This window comes from Lasioglossum baleicum, chromosome 20 (genome assembly GCF_051020765.1).
Source record: "Lasioglossum baleicum chromosome 20, iyLasBale1, whole genome shotgun sequence".
NCBI classification, from domain to species: Eukaryota; Metazoa; Arthropoda; class Insecta; order Hymenoptera; family Halictidae; genus Lasioglossum; species Lasioglossum baleicum.
The window spans coordinates 2,383,272-2,403,672 of NC_134948.1; the positions used below are offsets into that span (position 1 = coordinate 2,383,272).

Sequence of the window (20,401 nt, forward strand, 5' to 3'; positions counted from 1 at the left end):
ATTGCAGCACTGTATGTCCTCCTAGGAACCATGCAACATTTGTTTGAACATTCTTTTTGTACAACAAATAACTTACAAGTTATTTGAGATCGTCACGTTACGAGACTCACTCTGTATGCATTCATGGGTTCTAGAAACGTGGAAATGATATCACCACAGGTAGCTATCCGAGGACAGCACTGGCCTAGACTGTGAACTTACTGGGTCCCCCAGTTGCACTGGTAGCTACCTAGGCACAATAAAACTAATCTGCTAGTATTATAAAATTATCAAGATACTCACGATCAGAGCAGTAACAGCGTCGTCCATGCTAGGCATCTGTATGAGCGCCATTTTCCTGTCTTTCGGGAAGAACTTGAAAGCCTTCACGGTGAAGCCGTTCTTAGTGAAAGCATCCCTGATTTCCTCTTCGGTTACGGTGTTACTAAAATCATCATAGTAATTGGCGAAACTGCGACGACAATCCCGATTTGCCGGGGGGATTGGGAACGTCACTTACGGAATATTCGATAAATGCAAAGTCGCGCTCGGTGGGTAGATATTTTGATAATTCTTTGAGCCAGGTTTCTTGAATCGGTGAAGGGGACTGTTGGTGTAGTCCTTCGTCAAACCAGCGTCCGGCTGACCCTCCTTCGGCAACTGAACAGTTTGATGCTTGCTGAGCATCACTTTGATCTGCTTCCCAAACACTCTCAGCTTGTCCATGTGTGTCAATGCTGTCGCAAAGAAGGGATCGTGAGAAATACGGTTGAAAGACGGATATTCAAACTTGGTTCTCAAAGATGAATTTGTGAACGAGAGGCGTTTGTACACGTTGGTGTTCGTTGTAATTACCTAAGTGTGCCTGATGGGGTTCGGCCATCTGAATCAGTGCCGAGTCCTTCTTGTTATAGAGAATCTTCACACGCTGTACATCCCCGTAAACGCCTACATGCACAACACGCAAACATCACCTTTAGTCAATTCAACTGGGCTAACCAGAAGCTAGATATCTTATGGTGGTGTCTAAGGATCGTCGAAGATGATCGGGACAAATAGATTCAGTCGACCGAGACTGGGGTACGATCGGACTAAGATCTGGGGCATGCAACGAGACGATCGGCTCGACTGCTATTCGGTCAAACGATGTCAAACATGATTTTTTACTTCGTATAAAAAGATTGTACGTTCTCGTTGGAAAAAGATCACAGTTGAGCCGATCGCCTAGAAGTGAGAAGTGAGCTCCTATGGAATTACGTAAAATAAGCGAAAGCTTTCTGTAATATTAAGGTGTCTGGAACTGATATTAATAAAAATATTAACGGAACGAATTCAGAAGTAGATGCTTGGAAGTGAAGAACATGAAATAAAATAACAATAATAACGATAATAATAATAATAATAATAATGTGTCGCTCAGGCGGACGATGATTATCGATGAGCATGACATGGGTTGGAATATTATGTGATGGAATGAAATAGCTGTAGTAATAAAATAAGTTGAAGTGACGAAAATATATCGGGGGGGAAAAAATATAAAACGTTAAACGAGAAAATGTCAGAGAACGGATGAAAACATAAATAAAAAAAAAAAAACAGAAAAACCTTCTCTATACTCATGTACACGTGAACAGGAGAGTGACAATGATCGAGATATCTGTATTAATAAAAAATAAAATAAAGTGTGAAAGAGAGAGAGAGAGAAATGAAAAACACATCCAACGAAAAATTCTACTATCAGAATAGAAGAAAAAACATTTTCTGCGACATGACACAACGTCGACAGTGACGGTCGTGATAGCGATACTATATTTTCCTGTTCGTGTGTTTTCTATATATTTTTTCGATATGTAACCGTGTGTGAATCATTCATTCCACGCGAATGAAAAACAAGAGGCGTAACAAAAAGAAAAAAATTGAAAAAAAAAAAGATAATTTGCAAACTCGATTGTTCTTTCTCTTCACTCTCCGGGAAACGCTTCCAAACACGCGGAAACACGTGGAAAAACCGTGTCAGTCTTTTCTCGGTGTACGTGTAAATGTTTTCGTGTGCGTGAATGTATGTGTGTGTGTGCGTTGGTGTCAGTGTGTGTGTGTGTCCACGCATGTAAATATAATAATTAATAATGTAATATAATTAATAATATAAATGTAGAGACGTACCAAACAGGGTAAAGAGAGCGTCAGGCGTGACCATCTACACAGAGAACAGACAGAGTCCAGTCAGTAGTCAGCGAGTAAAATAGGATTCAATGTACAGTGTTGGCACGCGCACAAGTTTCACGGTTCTCATGCCTTCGTTTTTAGGGGGCTATCCAGACCTTTCGCTGATCAACAAAAACTCCATCTCTCAAGTCGCGTCTCGACGATCAACTTAGCAAAAAATTCTAAAAAAATCTCTACGAACAAGAAGATGATCGTTCGAGGACATTCCCCCACCAATCAAGTGGGGGAAGCGTGTCCAGAATGATTTTAGAGTTAATTATCAGTCTCGGATGAATGTCTAGGACGTTTAATGTTGCGGAGGCTAACGAGCTACGCTGATGATATCGTTACGAGCGAATAAAAACTGAGTATTTGTTGACGTCAGTAACTGTTGAAGGGAAATGAGTATACACGAGACGCAACTCGCAAATGCACCGACAGAACACACGATATATACGTCAGCGGCAGCGAAAGAGCTGGAACTCAGTTTTCCGGTCAATTTTCCTTCGGCTGTCAGCCCTCCGCGATCGTGAGAGAAGGAAACATGTACAGAGAGACAGAGAGACAGAGAAGAGAGATAGAGAAACGGAGAGAAGCAGAGAAACAGCTGGGACCTTCTCGTCAATATGAATCCCTCGTGGTTTTGTCGTTCCTCGTAACGCGGGAATGATTTCGCGAAAGGTTAAAAAAAAACTAGGAGAGAAAAAAGGTACAAAGTAAAAAAGAAGGGAAAAGTACATGTAGATATACAATATTGTATATATATATATAGGTATAGTCGGTCTGTTCGCCAGAGGAAAGAAGACACTGGTCGGAAGCTTGTGCGCGCGGCGCAACGATAGTAGTACACATAGTTATAGTACAGTAGTGACAATAGTTGCAGCTGCGAAGTGTGACGTCGACGCAGAGTCGCCAGATCAACACCTGTCTCCCACTCTGCCCTTCCCCCTCCACGACACTGTTCCCCACGTGACTATTGCCCGGTCACGTGACTAACACGTATTGGCAGAGAGGGGGAAACTCTTTCCCCTCGATTCGGGTCGATTCCCCTGATCTGGTGACACTGCGTCGACACACAGTTTTCTTAGGAGGTGCCTTTCGTCTTCAGCTGTCCGACCGCAAGGTTTAACTAGATTTTGATCTTCGTTACGCGTGAGTAGATAACCTTACCTAACCTAGACCTGAGTAGACACAGGGTTTTGTTAGGTACGAGTAGATTCAGGTTCAAGGCTAGGTTCGGGCTTTCTAACGAAGCTAAATGCAATCAGAAAAATTTATCCATCTCGAACAAATGATCTGTAAGGAACATTGCTGTTTTCGTGAACGAAAGACACCTCTTGGGAAGTGGAACCGTAGCCAACAACGCTACAGCTCGTTCAGGACAGAGAATGGTGACGTTCGGAACGATTTCTATATGTGTGTTTCGAGAATGAGTGGTTTAGAGGGTCGTTGATAAGATATAAAGGGCTCGTGACGTAAGAAGGGTGGCATACGCATCGAGACTACGAGATCCCTGATTGCCAAAGACAACATTCGCTCGATACCATTGGTTCCGACACTAGAAAACGAACAAATTGATAGTCTTTACGATTGTTCCTAAGGTGATTACAGATTACTGTCTATCAGACAGTGTTGAAAATATACGACCAGAGTATCGAGGACTGTGCGGCAAAGGAAGCTCGAGTCGCGGGATGGAGAGAGACTGCAAGGGTTGCCTACGTAGCACTACGTTGTAAACGTATCGTAGTAGTTGTGCGACTTTCGTTGCATACGTACGTACCTAAGCCAGTATCGTGTACATAGGCAGACGCCGAGAGAAATGGCCGAATGCTTAAATAAACGTCGCACCACGATCAATTTTTATTAATCGAGGGTTGTGACGATGATTCAAACATGACGGTACACCTGGGACACTTGGAACTTACCGCTGCAGACTGTTTTCTGTAAAATGATCTCGCCGAACCATTTCTCTCGGCGTTGAATGAAAATTAGCCTGGAGGATGCACGGTTCGTCGATCTCGAGTATATCGATCCACATCGACGTCCTGCACCCTCCGGTGGATGAATAGAAAGCCACGAAGGAAGCCTTTCGCTATGCGAGACTCGACGAGATTTTCTCTCGACAATTCGAAAATCAAAATTGAACAAGGTGAAACCACCGATAGTTGACAACTAGTCAACAACTAGTCAGAAAAATTCTGTTTGACCTTCGTACATTGTGTGACGTAGCTAACTTTTGAAAAATAATTGTATTATGCAATCGTGTAGACATTTTTGAAAATTTAATGATCGTGTCAGGAGCAGAGTTGGGCAAAATGTAATCTCAATTACAATTACAAATTTGTAATAAATCTCATAAGAGATTTCCAAAATAAAAAAATTACAATTACAATTACTTACCAATTACTGTAATTTGAAATTGCAGAAATACAATTACTTGATTGTAATTGCAATTACTTGATGAATCACTGTAATTATAATTTTATTTCTGCAATTACAAGTAATTGTAATTGGTAGTTGCAATTACAACATTAATTGGATACCTACTCAATTGGAATGTCTACAAAGAACGAACAAAAAGCATATGTTAGGTAATATTTATTATTCATTAAATATTTATTTGTAGCTAATTATTTGATATTTCACAAAAACGATTACCATTACTTTTCAAAATGACCCTCATTTCAAACTTGGAGTCGGATAATATGTAACATATGCTTTTTCTTTGTTCTTTTCAGACATTTCCATTGAGTAGGTATCTAATTACGTTTTTTTTTACTCAACTGCCAGTTACAATTACTTGTAATCGCATTAAAATTACTTGAAACAGCAGAAATAAAATTACAATTACATGTAATTGTAATTGGCAATTGCAATTACTTAACACGATTACAGTAATTGTAATCGAGTCTAACAATTACTTCAGTGTAATTGTTCTTTTAAACCACTAATTTTTATATTTTGGACGATTTAACCGTTTTCTTATTGTAATTATAGTCCACTTTTGCACATGTAATTGAAGATGTAATTAATTACTGTCCAACTCTGGCCAGAAGTTGACCATCCTCGGAAACAGGAATTTTCTTGATTGCCGGGCAACGTAGTCTCGCATATAACACGAGTACTCTCTTCGTGCTTCGATCTCGGACGCCCGTGTAATCGAGGCACTAATTTCGTAGCGAATCAGGCGAATGTCCGTCGGGCAGCACTTACCTCTTCGTTCAGGTTACTGACGAGCAGCACGGCGGAGGTTTGTGCATTGGTTGGCACACGCACTCCAAGACCTGCGGCGCCGAGAGGAAAACCACCGAGTCCAGCCAGGCCTCCAGCGGGTGGAACCCCATTGTAGGGACCCGCCAAGGGCGAGGGTAGACCGTGCATGGCTGCAAAGGGCGTGGGCAGCACACCCGGTGCCCCTGCAATGGACTCTACTTCAGGAAATTTACAAGATGTCGTTAGAATCGTTTGTCAGCCTTTGTTCAGTGAGGTGAATACTATCTTAACATGTACAGTCTGGCCTGGTAATTTTGTTTACACTGGCCTACCGAGCGCAGCTTGCAGCAAAATGTACAGAAAATTCTACGGGTTGAATTATCTTTTAGCTACTGCAGCAAAAACACAAACTGCGGCTTTGTTTCGTTGTGAACACACCTGTACATTTTTCTGCAAATCACAATTGACAGCAAAATACACGCAGCCTGTAGGCTCAATCATTTTACTCAGGTAACACAGCAAAAATTATATAATTTTTTCGTCGGGAACGCCTGTACATTTTGTTTTTAACAAATGGCAATCCAGAGCTGGGGAAAATTGTATTTTAAATGCATTAAATGCAGTATTTTTGATGCAGTAATTTTTTAGAATAACATAATTTATTTGAGGCAATAATTTTTTTGAAAATAATATTTTAAAAATATTTGTGTTTTGTCTATTTTCAATTTCAATTTTAAATATTATTGCTGAAAATAATAGTCCGAATTCAATACTTTTATGCATTTATGCGGTTTCTCAGAGTATTATAACAATGCAAAAAGTGAAAAATTTGATTTCGTGTTTCAGATTGTGTTAAAATAGAAATATTTTATTACGTGGATCAAATTGTTCAAATAGAAATATTTTATATTGAGGTTCAGTTTGTTAAAATAAAAATATTTCATTTCCGAAATTCAATATCCCATTTAAAATACTATTTTCTTGAAGCAAAATAAAATCTAAAACATTAAATAGTATTTCAAATATTTTCTTCGTCAAATAATGCCCACCTCTGTGACAATCGCCAGGACAATATACAAGGCGGGTTGCGTCGACAAAATTATATAATCTTTTTCGTTGGCGAAAGCCCATGGTATCGATAACCACTGCACATTACTCTACTAAGCACGGTTGCAAAATATACACGCAATATGGGCTGAATTATAAAGCTGAATTACTTTAATTAGCTAATGTAGCGATAAATCGAGGAAATCAATTTGTATCGTGGCGAAAGCCCATGGTACTGAGAACTCCTGCGCTCTGATCTAGCAAGCGTGATTTTATAGCAAAATATACAGGACATATCACAGACAAGACACAGACTATAGGCCACGAACTGTCCTATTCATCTACTACAGCACAAAAATCACATAAATCAATCTGTCCCACGGTGAGAGAGCACATTTCAGAACCACCGTGGGACACAAAATTTGTAGTCCATGGGCTTGCCATGCTGTCATTAGTCGCAAAGAAGCTATAAAAATTTTGAGTAGCTATGATTCGTACATTTTCATGTCAAGGTCGTCCACTGTGGGCTTTCGCAGCCTCGAGCAGAGAATTTCGCATTCCGAACTTCCGTTCTAGAATCGAGGTATTCAACATCAGAACGAATCGAAGAGATCAAGCTAATCGATCGAGTCGAGACAGTACTGTGAAGCTGTATTTCGTGGAGTTGAAACTTCAAGGCCATTCGGCATGGGCTTTCGCAGCCTCGAGCCCGATATAGGCCACCGCTATTTCTCGACGAATTTCCCGTTTCCGATCAGACTGTATCTACATCGATCAATTCACTGATTCAATAGGTCAGATAATGAAAGGAGCACAACATTTCAGAGTTAGTGGACAGCTAATTGAGCAACATGATGTTCGAACGACGAACGGTTGCTTCGCAGAAAACCAGTTCGACCGCAGAGGGCAATGGTAACAATTCGCGAAACAATTACACACGGTGTAACGAGACAGGGACGGAGACGAACGATCAGCTCCCGGGGGTCAAGATAAATATAAAACGTTGGTAAATAAGGACTCGCGGGTGGTGGAAGGCGGTCCACGGCGGGAAAGTCGAAACATTCGGTCGCATCGATCGGCGTTGTATCCGTGTTCTCCCGTTGCAGCGCAATTAATTAATTTACCCGAGGAAATAATACCGTCTGACCGCACGCAATTCGATCCCGCTCGAAAATGGAGCTGAAAACGACCGGCAAATTGGAAGCAGGGAGACATGGCGGCGAGGCCGGAGATCTCTCTCTCTCTCTCTCTCTCTCTCTCTCTCTCTCTCTCTCTCTCTCTCTTTCACTCTCTCGGCGCAGTCACGAAATAACAATTTATCATAACGTTCGAATGACAGAAACGGGTCGGGTATTGCTATTAATATAATTAATTCTAATGGACTGAACGCTGGGAAATCGCACGGCTAATTGATCGATCGATTCGCCCGGCCTGGGGGCGAGAGGGGCGCCCCCATCGATTCGCACCGGTGGTCACTGACTTCGTGAAAACATCGCGCGGAATGCCGAGGCACCATGTAAAATTTAATGGTGCATTTTACTCGATTCCGTAATCCGTTCCCGTCCGCTGCGCCCGGAATTGTTTGTAAATTTTCCTACACGCGTTCCCGTTCGTTCACCGCACCACCCCCCCCCCCCACGCCCGCCGCTTATTTTTCCGTCGAAATAGAAAATCCATTATCGGCGGTCGAATAGTTAACATTTCCGCGAACGAAAGACGCGCCGTTTATTAAATTTTAACAAACCGCTCCGGCAAAAGCAATCGATCCGGGACCGACGATCACACAGAGATCGTTTCCTGTGAAATCAGGTTTTCGGTCACATATGTATTTTTTTGTCAATAACCGATGGACCGATCGAGTTGAAATTTGGTGTGCGTGTACCGTTAAGGTCGACGCATATTTCGGTGAAAGGCTTTTTGGGAATTCGTCCCACAGCCGTATCGGCAGCATCATTTATGACATTTATGTCGAGGGTTCGAGTGCGGAAACGTTCACATGTAGACAGGGCTGTAGAAATGTCTCTATTCAAAATTTCCGATCGATAGCTGCAGTAGGTTCTGAGAAAAAAAATTGCGAAGGTGTTTTTCGCGTGGGATAGTCGAGATTTTTGTTGGTTTATTAAATTCGACTCTCTCTCTCTTGAATCTCACGAGCGACAAAGGCCTAGTTTGCCGCGAGTCCAAGATCAAACGGAAGATCAAACGAGGAACCGTTCTTAGATCGCGACCGTGGCTGTGATTAAAAGTAGACACACGCCGCGCTAACGAAAAACACATTCCCGCTTTTCTTCTTCGACGACGACGAGCGTGGGTGGAGACGGCAGAGAAAAAGATAAGCAAAATAAAAGGGGGAATGTTTTAAAAAGCGAACCGAGCAGCCCCGCGGGCTGATGCGAGCGGAGTAATGGAAACGCGCGGGATAACGGCGCACGGATGATGAAAATCCGACGGAATTCAATTTTCATAATGAAAAAAACAGCCACGTTCTGGAAAGTTCCTGCTAAACTCGCCGGCCCGGTTACTAACTTGTCCGGGGGAATTTAATTTCATAGATACTTCGCCTCGTTCGAGACAGTTGCTTCTTCGTTATTGTACACCGCGCGCTATTATTGTCGGGGTCCACCTAGTTCAGGTGTTAATTAAATTTTATCTTAACGACGCCCGTCGTCCGGCCGATGAATGGCGGGGAGGAGTTACAAAGACGCCGGAAGTTGCTGCACAAAGGCCGAGATTCTGCGGGAATTGTCAAATTAGTTGGCCGTTCTCCGGAGAGTTTCATAGAAAAATTTTCCACCGGCGACGCGATCGTTATTTTTCCATTATAAATATTCTGCATGGCCCTCATGTATCGATAATTAAACCCTTGAAACTTCAAACTTCTAGGCTCACTACGTTCGTGAAAAAAAAATTCCAAAAGACACTCTCTATCTTTGAATCTCGGAGGGGATCCTCTTTAGGGGATGCTCAGAAATGATTATAACTCTGAAACGTTTTCGAAAATATTCTGCATGTGGCCCTCGTATATCGATAATTAAACCCTTAAAAGTTTAAACTTCTAGGCTCACTACGTTCGTGAAAAAAAATTCCAAAAGACATCCTATCTTCGAGCCTCGAACTCCATCCGTCAATTTAATTGTATACCTCTCCGAGGATTGGTCAAAAGTAACAATAACTCTGAAACGTTTTCTGTTGGCGGAAGAGAGAGAGAGAAAGAGAGAGAGAGAGAGATAGTGTTGCAGCAAGACTGACTTTTCATTGAATCAGAATGAAATTTAATCGATCTGTGCGAATCATAGCTACTCACCGGGTATTCTAGCGCGTGGCTGTGACCCAGCAGCCATCAGCAACTGTGAAAGAAGCTCACCTCCAAGTGCAAGCGATGCAGCGTCCAAATTCGCGTCACCGGTCGGCAGCGTGGGGTTGGTGTAGTCCCTCGACTTGTCGTTATTGTATTTCACATTCAGGTTCTGCATCTTGCTGTAGTCGATGCGCAGCGTGCAGCAGGAATTGTAGATGTTCTGGCCCTCCAGCGACTGTAAAGGACAAGCACCAAACGACGTTAATTCGCAAATTTTCAATAACACATCAAACCAGTTGGCACTTGCGCAATGCAATTTTCCTGCATCCGGTAGCTGTGGAAGAAAATTGAAAAGGAATTGGGTTCGCGATCCTCTGGGTCGCCGTACTGAACGTCAGAACGAACCTTCGCTTTACATGGAACTTTATACGACTCCAACGTAAACAAACCTCTGTTCAATGAAATTACTCCACACCTTTGTTTATGCTCGAAATTATCGAAATTAAAATTTGAAGTGATTAAAAGTGAACCTCTTACCCTACGATTTATTTTACTTAGTTTCAACGATTAAAACATTTTTGGAGATCGTAATTTCTTAAAGAAGGAGAAAAACGAAACGAAAATAGAATTTTATTTCGGTTATAGGAAATTTTATTCGCAAATACATTTTTATTAGAATCTGTTCGGAATCTTCATCACGAGTCAGATATTGCAGATATTGTAAGGCGAGGGGTGTAATGTGGCAATCGAAAAGACAAATTGTTGTGAAAGAGTCGCAGCACGCGTGACGCAGTCGCAACGAGGCAGTTAGGCTGGAAAGAGGCGGTCTAATTGTGTATGCAGGTTCAAGACTGCGTATGAATAGGTACATGTACACATAGCCTGGAGCATGTCCAAGCAAACCTAGCCATGTGTTTGACCTGCGTATGCACCGCTGACCGTGCATTGTTGAAGCATGCACGTGCGCCTGCGACCGGACTACACGTTTCGCTGTATCTCTCTGCCGGCCATTTACACGGGCTAATGAATTTCATACATAATTACCGGACCGGTTGCGTACAGGTGGCCCGTGGCGTAACTCGAGGGTTAAGACTACCCTACGTTGCCTCTGCGTTACCCTTCCTGGCATCAGGAGATGAGGGATCAGGTTACCGGTGTTGGCGGTACGATGAAAATAAGGCGAGCCCGCCGTAATACGGAATATCCCACACCTTCGATCATACATTTTAACAAACTCCGAAAGCAAGCGTACGAGCAGAATGAAAAATAACCGCGAAGCTGTTTGTTAGATTTAATCTCGCCGAACACTGCAAACTATTTAGCTGGTCGCGGTTCGTCCAAGCCGCCTGGCCGCGTTATTAAAATAATTTAATTTCAATAATTTAATCGCGTGTCGTTTCACCGGACTGATGAGAACGACAGGAAAAATGACAGAAATAGATGAAAAAATAGAACAGAAGAGAAAAAGACCGTGGAAGGATATTGCGTTCCGGGCGGTCCGGCCGCGTTTACAACGGATTTTTTAAATGAATTTTCAAGCCCGAATTCTCTTACGGCCGCGCGTAATCAGTTTAAAATTATTTCGGTCTCAGCGGTTCCCTAGTCCCCGCGTAACCAATTAGTCAACCGGACGCTTTCTGCAAAGCGAACGTTAATAATTACGTTTCCCGGGGAATTCTTTCGGCCCCGAAATTAACGGGAATTAATAAACAGTTCGCCCTGGCCGGGATACCGACTCGGATGAAAGTTCGGGGGGAAAGTCAGCCGGGATTAAATTCGAAATCGAATAAAGGAACTTCGCGGAACGCTCCAAGTTGCTGGACACAGCGTTTCCCTATCCTCTATGCCCGGAAATTTTCCTCAAAAACTTCCCGTTCCAACAATCTCCCCAATTTCATTAACAATTTCAATTTACCCTGTGCGAAAGTTACAAATTCTGATACTACCGCCACTTAACTGTTAACTGGCGTTAATCGATTTTTCACTATAGATAATAATCAATCTTTCGGAAATATTCATCCTTCATAGCAGGCATGTCAAACTCTTTTACCGCCGGGGGCCTCGTTAAATATTATAGATTGATTCGAGCGCCGCAATAGAAAAAAACAGACTCGAAATAAAACGGAAACACATTTTTTTATTATATACAAAATAACATATGTACAAAAATTGTTTTTTCTTCTAGTTTAGAAAGAAATAAAACTAAGAAACCTGGCAATGTTTTGCAGTAATCGAATTTTCAAAAAATTTGGTTGAATTTGTTGAACTGTAATTATTTTTGGAATTGATTGCACACGCTGATCTGATCGTCTTGACTTTACCGCAGTGTTATTAATTTTTAATGTTGAAAATAGTAGTTCGCACATATATGTGCTACCGAACATAACTAAAATACGTCTAATTACACATAACATATCGGGAAATCTGTCGACAAATAAATAATTGTAAAAATGTGGAATTACAACATCTATATATTTTTGTTTCAATACGGAATCACACTGCATTTCGATTAATTCTAGTTGTACAGGTATGCACTACAAATTCACCCCCCTGCAAGTCAATTTCACCTTTCTGTAATTCAATTTCACCCTTTTTCAACTAAATTTCACCCTTCTGCAAATTAATTTCACCCTTTTGCAAATCCAAATTCAACCTTCTACAAATAAAATATTTTTAAGTAAGTTTTTGTAAAAAAAAATCAGATCAAATATAAATTAATTGTTAAGAAATTCAAAATTTTATTTACTGCAAATATAATATATACACCAAATACTTATTTAAAAGTAATTACGAATTCATTAGCTTTGTAATGTGCGAAAACTGTGTGTAGATATGTACCTTCATTGTAGCCATTTTCTGATTAATAAAGTTTAGAAATGAAAGTACATATTTATTGAAGCGTATTTAGTATTGAGTCTTTCCTCGCAGTAATGACACTAGTCACGTGTGGCTAAATAAATATATAATTTGATCGAAATAAATAAATAATTAATTTTAAGTATTCTTAATGGGTGAAATTGATTTGCAAAAGGTTACATTCGATTTGCAAAAGGGTGAATTTGGAGTGTTTGGTCGGGCCGCACACTACTTGTCGCCAGGCCGCGGTGTTTGACATGCTTGCTTTACAGTCTCGTTCAAACTTGCACGAGAAAAATCTCTAAATGAAAAATCTCGATTATTGTCAAGTAGATTCGGTTAGGGTATGACTCCCGAGTTACCGGTGGTCGAGTCCGAGATTTCGCTGATCTTTATGGAAATCGGTTTCGTCAGCGAGCTCGTGTAGAGGATATCGAATCAAAAGTTCCAGCTGAACACCGAGACACCGTGTTGGTCCCACCTCCCCCCCCCTCCCGCGCGAAACGTGATTTCCGGCTACCGAGAAATTTCGCGAATTTTCGCAGCCGTCTAGCGGCGCGGAGCACGCCGGCTAATAAAACGCGGCGCGGATTCGAATTTTCCTGCTGTAATCGAATTCGCCGGCAGCGCAGATAACTCGTTCGTCCGCTCTCGAACGACCGAAGAAATTCGATTACCGCGGCCGAGTTTCTACCCTTCCTGCATCGATTGTTTACCACGCATCCAACCGCCCTCCCCCGCCGACCCCTTATTCTCCTCCTGTTGCCCTCAAATCGAGCGAAAATCCGTTTTTTTTCCTTTTCGCGGGCTCAAACCCCTCTCGCCACTCTTCCGCCCCTCCTCGCCGAACCCGGAGGCCGATTCGCGACTCGGCGCACCCATCCTCCGGCCAGAAAAAAGCCTTTGTCGGTTCGTTTCTGCCGGCGGACTCGCGAATGCGATTTCGCAATTTAACGGAAGTCACGGGAACACGACCACAAAGCGACCCGACGGAACCGTTTCTCACCGGCCAGCAAGAACCGGCCGAACGTTTTTGCGAATCCGACCCGCAAAACGTCCGCATTATTTCATATCATCCGTTGGCGCGCTCTCTTTTACCGGCTGCGTGGAAAACCCGGTTGTTGCCCGAACCTTTCGCGTTATAGCGGCCGTACGTAAGGTTAGGAACTTTGTGCCGGTGCACAGTGGTACCAAATCCCGAAAACACGGCCGAAACCTCAGAAATGAACTTCCTCCTAGGAGTTTGTAATTGTAGGGTTGGATAATAAATGAAACTTGAGATAAAACTTGATGCTCGTATTACAGAAACGTAGACATAAGTTAAAAGTTCCACGTCGTGCCACCAAAATTCCTTTTCTGACGTGTTGCTGATACATTTATCTTTATAAATTTATGAAACCCAACTTCCAATAGGGACGCCTGTTTGCTCATACGAGGGTAAACTTTGTTTCTTTTGTACGGATTTTGAAAATGCGATTTTACAACTTCTAGTAATGAATAGACTGCGGATCTTTATGCAAAATAAAAATATTTTGGGCAGCAGGAGTCAAATAAAAATTCACTTCATCCCTTAATAGATTTTTTACATTGAAAAGATCATAACAATATTCTTGGATTTTTCTAATCTTTCACTGTTTTACATTTCATCCGGTCAATTTCTTCATAAATGCATAAAAATCCGCAGTCTAGTAATGAAAAACGATTAGGATGATTAAATCTTATGTACATAATTTACGATTATACTAATTCTTGATATACAAAGTGCAATTTTGTTTGTCATTTATACATTTTTACCTGTCAACCAGTCAAAACACATTTAATGCGAATTGTTGTCTAAATTTTAATCGCCGTCCCTGGAGAGGATTGATTTTTGGTGGGCAGTGGGGGAACCGACCACCTGTTTCCCTCAGTCCCACACTACCCCCTTCAGCGTGTGCATAAACCCATTTTTTGACCTCTTCCGGAAAAAAAGTGGACCCAATTCTAGCAGCATCATCGCGTCAGGATTAGCGGCTCATTTGCCGGCTGCAGCGGAACGAAATCTCCGCGAGTAAAGTTAACGAGCCGCGGGGTGATAAACCAGCTTCTTAAACTTAGAAATTTAGGGAACCGAGAAACTTCCTTACCCGAAGTTGTAAAACAGCCGCCGTAAGAATAAAAAATCCGCTGGCCATTCGTAGTGAACACAGTCTTCCGGCGATCACGCTGTAATTGCAGTTGTTTGAGTTTGCCCGTGCTTTTTTTACGCGCCCGGCGTAAATATTAATTTAATGCGCGGCGGTACGATCCGAGGGGGTGGCATTTACATCGAGGAATAATAATGTAAACGAACTGGATAGAGGCTTCACAAAGGGGAGTGTAAATAATCGGACGGCTTGTAAAATCTGCTGTGCCGTGAATCCCACGGGCCCTCGCCTAACTTGGAAACCGAGGCCGGGACACAAAAACCCTCATTGTTCCATATTTCTTTTTCAACGTAGAATAATTCGCTAATAATTTTGTCACCGGACAAACTGCTCTACGACACAATTTACAATTCAGTGGAACTAGATATTTATCTCTGGTCAAATTATTTAGCCAGCTTCCGGTGGACGTTAAATAAAATGATCGTACTCGAAACGGTGGTCCTGACGATTCGTTCCGCGTGACCGAAAGCGTGCGGGAACAAAGCCGGAGCTTATCTGAAACGCAGAATAATACAGAAGAACGTTTTTCTTCGATTGACTGTGGGACTCGATAAACTTTGATCGATCGTGCTCGCGGATAGAGCCACGTCGTTCCATCTAAGAGGATCACCGGCGCCACGGGAAAGCAAATCCAAAAAATATGCGAAAAATCCAGTCTTTTTCCGGCAGGCGAGCTCGATTTTACAAAACCCGTTTCAACCGGTGTAAAATATAATCCGTTTAAGAAACTGCCCTGGATAAACACTCTTAGCGACAATGTTTTTAATTAAATTAGCGAGAGAGCATTGCCGAGCTATTAAGAGAACTTTCTTCGCGACCGGGCCGAGTCAACATTGTAAAATGAAGTTTTTACGGGCGAAGATCCACGAGGGAATGAGGGCGAACGCATTATGCCGACGCTGAGAACCGTGCATGCACAGAAACGATTCGAAGCGTGTTTTCCAAGGTATAAGACGCGTTCTACGGGAAAACTTTATTCTACGTTTCCTGCTCGCTTTTGATCGAGAAATCACGTGGCAGGTGGAAAATATCAAAGCACTTTTCAATCGCGACGGAAACGCGATAAATAGCATCGAACTACATCGAAAACTACATCATAGACTTCAAAAATTGTGTTTTCTCGCCAAACTAGCAATAACATTCACTGTTCTTTATTCGTGGATTAATTTTTAATCTTCCAACGCTCACCTGTCACATGAATTTTTCTCACGGATGATTAGTATCGCGAGAGGGCTTGATTTTATCGGGTTTTGGTGTGCGCTGCTATAATTCCGCCAATACTGTTGATCAGGGACGGCTTTTGTACCCGTGATTGCTCGATATTGACATTTAATCGGCATGATTTTCGACGTAGTCGCAATTTAGGACCAATATCGCGTTCGACTGACTTCTCGTCCCGGTGTTTCGCTGCAATAATTCGCAGCTCGCTGAATCTATACAAATTATAACCTATTTTTTTCCTCGCAAAAAGCTTTGTGCGAGAGTCAACAAAACAAAATTCGACGGAGTCCAACTGCGCGCCTCGGTGGAACAGTCGACAAGAAATATTCCGAAGAAAAATTGTTTGGTCGATCGAAAAGTCAAAGCTTTGATGTGTGCGGGAATAAAAGTGGGAATTTTACGCAGCTGCGTTATTTGTCAGTTGGACGGCTGAATGGAATTGCTTATATGTATGTAAGAGTAATTCTGTGAGTGGAAAGATAGAAAAGGATTGTTGAAGCAGAAATTTTGTCCACCCTCGTTACACAGAAATCGAAGTGGTTTGATCGATTCATAGAAAAGTTATTCCGATTTAAAGCGTGTGGAATCAGTTACGCTCCTTACTGTATATCCGAAATAAAAATTTCCCGTGATCAGAAGAGCGTGTAGCAGTCAATCGAAAAAATGCATGGCTGTCCAGGAGATTTGAGGCGGTGAAACTTGGTGCGTCCTCGTAGTAACGCTACTCGGCTGACTCAATCAAGTAGCATTATAACGAGAGCAGAGCATAGAGCGGTTCTATGGACCGTGCTGTTGCGAACAACCTGTTTAACTACCCTTTCCCTGTTAAATCGTCTAGGCACCAGCTACTAGCTTCTCGTTGCAGGCTGTTTCGTGTAATGAACAGTTCCTTGCAGCCCAAATTAACTGCAACAGCTTATTTGCGGGCGGTGGCCGGCGCTGCGTTGTTCCGAGGGCCGCGGGTGCAGGCGTCGAAAGTTGTAGTGTTCCCGTAAGCCGAGAACCGCAAACCCCGGGCTTTGCAACATCAAAGAGGGGGTTGAAATAGACTCGGTCCGGGGGGCAAGGCGGGGTCGGAACGCGCTTGTGTTCGACCATGTATTTTTATTTCCCGAAAAATTGCAAAACACGCGAGGACCTGGAGACTTGCGTCATCGGTTTTATTTTGATCATTAGGCCGAAGTTTTATTCCCGCGATCACAATTTCGGGTAATTAACGAGGTCGCGCGAAGCCACCGGTTTTCCACGAACACCCCCGATACACGTCTGACAAAGTTTCGCCGCAGGAGTGGGGGAAAAAGTTTTAACGAAGTGGGCTTACGGGCCAGATTAAAATAAGTTGATTTATGGTATACGTTCTACACAGCAGGACCCATTTTATTTTTTCACCTTCCCGGACGCGAGTTATTCGTCGTCAGCCAGATTGGACAGGGCGTGCAGCAAATCCGCGCGGCTACTTGCGGCTCATCGCGGCGCTTTTTCTGTGGCATTGACAGCGGTACCCCTGTAAAACGCATTACAGATCGATCTGAATGCCGAAAGCATCCGCCGTTTTCGAGCCGTCCACGGAAAATCGTGTTCCGATGCGTTGCCAATCATGCCGCGTGCCCCCGCACCCTTTTCAGTTAGGTTTCCCCAGTGACTTCACAAACCGACTGACTCGCGCCGCTGTAGAAATTCATTTGATTGCGCGCGGCTTCGTTTCGATGCTACCGCTCACACATGCATTCTCGTGTGTTTGAGCTTGTTTGACACTGTTTGCGGACGCCTGCATCACTGTAGACTTTGCGTCACAGCGATCCTAACTGTGTACAAACCGTAGAATAATATTCGGGAAACATTTGACTTGATTATGTCCGGGAAATTAAAAAAGAATTCTTTAAAGATTAATGCGAATCTCATTCCAAGACCTATGCGATCCACAGGATCGTCCGACCTCCGTTGAACCACCTCGGAACCGTTTATCAATTCAGAACTGTTTTATAATTGGTTCTGGTAATTTTTTAAAAATAACCCTTCGCCCACGGTTCCAGGGGAGCCACTAACTGAGCCAGCGGCGCACCACTAATTCATCGAGCAGGGATGAAAAACTAATTCGCCGACGCAAATAAGCGGCCGGCCAGTCGAGTACACGAAGTATCCTTCGCCGTTAATAAAAACAGGGCAATTCCGACGGTGTGGGGAGGAGGAGAGGTAGTCGCGGTGAAATATACCGGGCACGAATTAAAATTTGCATTATTCCCACCGTAACAGCTGGAGCTTTTAATGGATGGCACGGTGTTTTCTGAAAATATTCCACGAAAAATTTCGATCGGGGACCGTTCCGGGGGAACACGTCGCTCGGGAACAACAGCGTCCTCGGGAACACGGCTGCCGAAGGAATTGGCGACAGAGAGAAAAGGGGGAAAAATGGAAACGTCCGGGAAAATGCCCCGAGTGGGATACTTACGAGTTTAGCAGTTTGCGCCGACAGCATGTCCGCGTATTGTATTAGCGCCTGGAAAGTATCTGGAACAGAAGAGAATTTACATTTTCATCGCGCCACGTTAAGACTCGCGTTTAATTAATCGCGACGTTTTCTAATGTCTGATTCGAAGAACTTTAAACCGCAGACAGTCATGGAACGTTCAAACGCGGCATTTCCAAATGAATAATTACGTTTCAATAATTTCTAACGCGGATATTTTGAGAAATGAGTCGTGGAGCTCCGATTGCGGTAAAATATTGATTTTCGAAGTTTCGGGTCAAACGATGCATAGCCACGTTAGGCTAGGTTTGCTTCTGGCAGTGCTGGGCCCAGAGGTGGGCATTATTTGGCGGAAAAAATATTTGAAATACTATTTAACCCTTTGCACTCGGAGATATTTTAACTCGAAAATTAAACATTTCTTCCGTCCACGGTTTTTCCATTCCCCACGATTTTTTAAATTTTATGGATATGAAATTGGTATGATTCCTCATGCAATACCTAAATGTTTAGTTATTGATTAGATACCTACATTTTTAATAATGTAAACAATATTTTCAATGAAGGTGCAGCAATTTTGAGTGACGCCTCAGACTCGCCATTCGAGTGTTAAGGGTTCATATTTTAGATTTTTTATTTTGCTTGAAGAAAATAGTATTTTATTTGAACAATCTGAACCTCGAAATAAATACTTCTATTTGAACAATCTGAACCTCGAAATAAAATACTTCTATTTGAACACTCTGAACCTCAAAATAAAATATTTCTATTTTAATAATCTGAAACATAAAATAGAATATTTTATTTTTTGCATCGTTATACCTAATACTTTCTGGAATAGCATTACTTATTTAATATTTCTTATTTTAACTATATCATTTGTCACATTTTCTTTTTATTTTTTTGTTTGATTGCTGTTATTACTGCGTATATCCACTTCAGTTCACAGGAAGTGCTTTCTGAGGTTTGTTGATAAACATACAGTGTATCTTATCACCAGGAAACTATTTAAGCTCAGAAATCTATTGAATGCGGACCATTATTTTGAGCAAATAATATCTAAAATTGAAAATAAAGACAAAGTCCAAATATTTTCAATATTCTTAAAATAAAGTACTATTTTCAAATACTATTTTCAAAAATTAGTGCAACAAATAAAGTATTTTATTTTCAGAGTTGTACAGACAGTTGTAAAATAAATGGGGTTAGTTACTATTTACTATTCAAACTACTATTTTCCCCAGCTCTGGTTGGGCCTCGTTATACCTTCCCCTACCGCGACGCCATTTCCCCACGCTTCCGCCCCAGTCACGTGGCGCGTTTCGTGCCTGTGACTTCGGGGTCTAATAGTGTCAACCTAAAAAGAGTAACTGGGGTCGAAAAAATTTGATCGCGAGAGCAATCAGCAAACAATCAGAATAATTTCGGCCCGGAATAACGTGTAATGGCTCTAGGGGGGCGTTCCATTTCGAAAACCGAGCGCAGTTTCGCAACAGTGTGTTTGCGTGCACCCTATCGACGGTGGATATTAAATACAGCAGAAATTAAATGGGATTAAAGGGGCGCACGATTTACGGTAATATGTTGTGGCACCGGCCACTCTTTCGTCCGCGAAGAATTTTTATCACCGGTCCCTGGTATATCCATCCGCCGGCTGCGTGCACGATCGAATAACGATGGAAATTGAATAACGTTGCTGCCAGCCGAACGAAAAACTCTATATATAACCCGTTGTCGCATTATATCGGCAATAAAATGTCGCCCGGTGTTTTTATGCAGATGAAATTCAACATTAACGTCATAAATATTCCCCGGTGGGGACGCGGCACGCTCTCTCGCCTGCTCGTCCGCCAACGCCGCCGACGAAACGAAAATCGGTCGACCAGTCGGCGACGATTCCATTAAACTCTCTTCATTCTTTTTTTTTTT

The 20,401-nt window shown here is 42.4% G+C and overlaps 1 protein-coding gene across 21 annotated transcripts in view; it reads right to left on the minus strand.

Annotated features, from left to right (window-relative positions):
- Heph (polypyrimidine tract-binding protein 1 heph) overlaps positions 1 to 20,401 on the minus strand; it is a 478,446-nt gene that overhangs the window by 20,780 nt on the left and 437,265 nt on the right. For 15 of the 21 annotated variants that reach the window (XM_076444563.1, XM_076444562.1, XM_076444546.1 and 12 more), the window contains 7 exons: positions 18,455 to 18,513; positions 9,749 to 9,977; positions 5,398 to 5,615; positions 2,143 to 2,176; positions 835 to 927; positions 500 to 716; positions 283 to 424 (listed from right to left, as the gene is read on the minus strand). In XM_076444563.1, coding sequence (XP_076300678.1) covers positions 283 to 424; positions 500 to 716; positions 835 to 927; positions 2,143 to 2,176; positions 5,398 to 5,615; positions 9,749 to 9,977; positions 18,455 to 18,513 — 992 coding nt within the window. The remainder of the gene's footprint in view (positions 1 to 282; positions 425 to 499; positions 717 to 834; positions 928 to 2,142; positions 2,177 to 5,397; positions 5,616 to 9,748; positions 9,978 to 18,454; positions 18,514 to 20,401) is intronic. The other 6 variants (XM_076444565.1, XM_076444548.1, XM_076444556.1 and 3 more) reach the window with 5 other exon arrangements.